The sequence below is a fragment of the Hydra vulgaris genome, chromosome 11, assembly GCF_038396675.1.
Source record: "Hydra vulgaris chromosome 11, alternate assembly HydraT2T_AEP".
Classification (NCBI taxonomy): Eukaryota; Metazoa; Cnidaria; class Hydrozoa; order Anthoathecata; family Hydridae; genus Hydra; species Hydra vulgaris.
In genome coordinates this window covers 45572701-45576505 of record NC_088930.1, presented here as the reverse complement: position 1 = coordinate 45576505, position 3805 = coordinate 45572701, and the positions used below count along the sequence as shown (strand labels likewise).

At 24.5% G+C, this 3805-nt stretch overlaps 1 protein-coding gene across 1 annotated transcript; it reads right to left on the bottom strand.

Annotated features, from left to right (window-relative positions):
• Positions 1-1540: 1540 nt before the first annotated feature.
• LOC136087062 (uncharacterized) lies at positions 1541-2443 on the bottom strand. The gene has a single exon (XM_065809568.1). It carries the CDS (start codon positions 2441-2443, stop codon positions 1541-1543), a length of 903 nt encoding a protein of 300 aa, XP_065665640.1.
• Between the last annotated feature and the right edge of the window lie 1362 nt (positions 2444-3805).

The window sequence follows — 3805 nt, the reverse complement described above, 5'->3', positions numbered from 1 at the left end:
TAAAAGTGATATAAAATGATGGAATTTTATCATTTAAACATGATTAGACATTAAAATCTCAAAAAAGTAACACACCTATACAAATTATACGCCCATACACCCATACATCACAAAAAAAAAATAATAACTAAAATAAAAAAAACATTTTTTGTTTTGTTATAAAATACTCATAAACAAACAAACTTAAGAAAATGTTCTAAAATTTAAGTAGGGCAAAACTAGTATATATTATTAAATTGGTAACTACTACTAAATTTAAAATTAAACAACATATACAATGGATCACATAAATCACGCAAAAAGTATCCTGAAACTATTTGGTAACTTTTTTGATGAGCTGGCTTATTAGCAATATGCCAATGTAGAGCAAATTTAAATACGCCATACGTGTCAGCAGCTTTTCAAGTTCTATGTTCCTTTTTATTCAAATCGTAAACTGCATTTCATCCCATATTGGAATAATAATCTTTTTTATACAATTTCTAACCATCCTTGCTTCCATTAAACACTATTAATAATTAAAGTTAAGTTATTAAAATAACAATTTCTTTGAATTTATTACTAATATTGCTTTTCTAAATAATGAAAATAATATTTTAGATCAAAATAAAATCATCAAACTGTAAAAAAAATTGTAGCAATATAATCAAATATATAAATAACTTGTTGTCCCGATATGCCCCACGAAAGTCATTTTACTAAATTTAAAACTATTTAAAAAGTTTAATTCCAAATACACTTTCTAAAAGATGATAAAAATACTGTCTGAAAAATTATAAACATTTTATAAATAAAGCAAATTAACAATAGTTCATAAACCTTTTGACGTTGTATCGCTTGTACAAAGTATGCAAATTTTGTTTTTTGCAAACTTAATGATGCATTTTGGTATTTCACAAAATTAATTTATTCTAAAATTAATTTATTTCACAAAATTAATTTATTCTAAAATTAATTTATTTCACAAAATTAATTTATTCTAAAATTAATTTATTTCACAAAATTAATTTATTCTAAAATTAATTTATTTCACAAAATTAATTTATTCTAAAATTAATTTATTTCACAAAAATGAAGCACAATATTTTAAAATTTTTATCTAATAAATTTTTTGGAAAAAAAATAATTTTTAGCTGAGATATAAGGCTTCAGGCATAGCTGTCCCGTTATACTCCCCTGTCCCGCTCTACCCTATGTTTAGACTAATGAAAACTATAGTTAAGTACCAGCACGAATTTTAAGTTTTGATTGGAATTATATTTTTATGGTATTAACATTAGGTCATCATTTTAATCAGTGGCGGATTTACCATATGCGAGGCCATAGGCAAGTTTTCTATTATATTAGTTGAGTTTTTAATTCTTGTGCTCTATTGTGTTTTGGATATTTATTAGAACGTAACGAAGCAAAAAACGCACATAGGTTTTAAATGTACATTAAGTATTTTTTTTATTTTGGATGAAGATGCACTAATAAGACTACTCAAAATGCGATACCATTTATTTTTTTCGCAGATTTTAGGAGGATCGATTACATTGACTTAAAACTTAACCTTTCTGACTTTTAAAGACGCAAACTCATCAATTAAATCAGAACAGTCCAAGGACCGACTTATTTTATTTTCAATGGAAATTAAAGCTAATGCAGATAAGCGGTCTTGACCCATAGTGGAACGTAAATAGTTTTTTATGAGTTTTAGTTTGGAAAATGACCTCTCTGCGCTTGCCACTGAAATAGAGGAAGTTATTAAAATTCGTAGGGCAATAAATAAATTTGGAAAAATTTCGATTAAAGAATTTGCCGTAATATACTTCAAAATTTCCAGTGCATCTTTCGATTCCGCCGAAGCTTCCATTCTTAAAAATGTATTTATTTCCGAGTATAACTCTTCATGGTTCACGTCCAATTCTTCTGTACTAGGATTTCTCAGTGATATTTCTAAATTTTTACAATCATTCAACAATTCATTTGCATCTAAACTTCGCATTTTTTCGGTACGGGTTAAAAAACCTAATATTTTGTTGTATGAATCAAGCATTTTGAATCTTTCATTTAAGCTTACTAATGCAACATCAATTATTGCATTAAAAAAATCTACTTTATATTTAGACTTTCCATTTAGAGGTGTATCAGTTCCTTCATATTCAAAAAAACATCGTTTTCGGCTAAGCCGCACTTGAGGGAATACTGGCTCAGTACCTAAATTTATAGCTATTTCTTCAGATTTTTTAATAATTGCTTCAAATGATTCATCACTTCTGAATGATTCTAAAAAAATTTTCGTAGTTTCCACCAATTTTATCATAATAGAAATATCTGCCGAGGGATTCTGCATAACTTTACTTACTTTGTTAATTTCAAACAATAAATCATGCCAAATTGTAAGTGAAAGTATAAACTGATATGAGGATATCTCATTACAACAAATACCCGGAACCAGCATAACATCCCATCACTGCTCAGATTATGTCTTGTGCAACAGTAAAAATGTAAAGACAATATTATATAAAATAAATAAACAAACAAACACAAAGTCATTCAATTAGGAGGATGGAAAAACAGAAAAAGCCTTTGAGACGTGTAGGTGTATATGGGCAAAGATATATTGGTCACAGTCATTGTCAATGTATATGAGACTAGAAATCGCATACTCTTTCATATGGTTGCCAGGCATTATGTACAACGCAAAAAAAAATTGCTACATACATAATAATAGATGTATATGTAAAGTTGATATTGCAAGGTCTTCGCAAATGGCGGATGCGTTTTTATAACGGCAAAAGAGAAAATTAAAGATAAATATAAAGAATATTGAAAAAAAAAAAAAAAAAAAAAAAAAATAAATATATAAAAATATTAATTATTTATTTTATAAGCACAAATAACTTATCAACGATCATATAAATTAACTTGAAGCAAACACACACCAAAAAGCATTCAAAAAGGAAAAGAAAAAATATATATAAAAAAATAAAAAAGAACTTCGAATTTTTTAACACTTTATAAACTTAAATAATAAAATAAAAAAAAAAAAAAAAAAAAGAAGGAAAAAAAAAGGTAAACAAAAGAACGAAAAGTAAAGTAAACAAATAAAAAGAAGAAAAAGATAAGAAGAATTTAATAATCAATTAAAAAAGAAAGAAGAAAAAGTAGTGTTAGAAGATTTTTTATTTTTTATTATTTCTTTATTTTTTGTTTTAGATAATTTTCTTTTTTCTTTACGATAAAACTTGTAATCATGATTATAATTCATTAGTTATTATTTTTCAGTCATTATGTTATTATTTATTTTCTCACATTATTTTATTTATTCATAGTTAATTGTATTTATTATTAGTCCTCGTTTGATATCTAGTTATTTAATATATTACATTTATTTTTAATATTATATTTTTATAAACTTATTTATTATTGACTTATTTTTATTTGTTATTGTTCTAGTATCTTTGTTGATAATAATATTATTAGTAACAGTTAACAGTAGTTATATTATTATTAGTTTATATTATTAATATACTAGATATTATTATAGTATTAGTTTTTTTATATTCGATATTTATTGTTGTCATTGTTACTTTTAACATTAGTTCGTGGTTTGTCTAATTTTAATTTATTTTGATTGTTTAATTTTATAAAAGTTAGCTTTTAAGTACCTTTAATGTGATTCTTTTTTTCTATCATTGTTCTTATTTTTTTGTATTGTTTTAAAAATTATTTTCGATTACTCACGCTAACGGTTACCCAAGTTTTAAATTATTAAATTTAGTCTTTTACTTTGCATTTATTTTTTAAACCTCTATTTTAC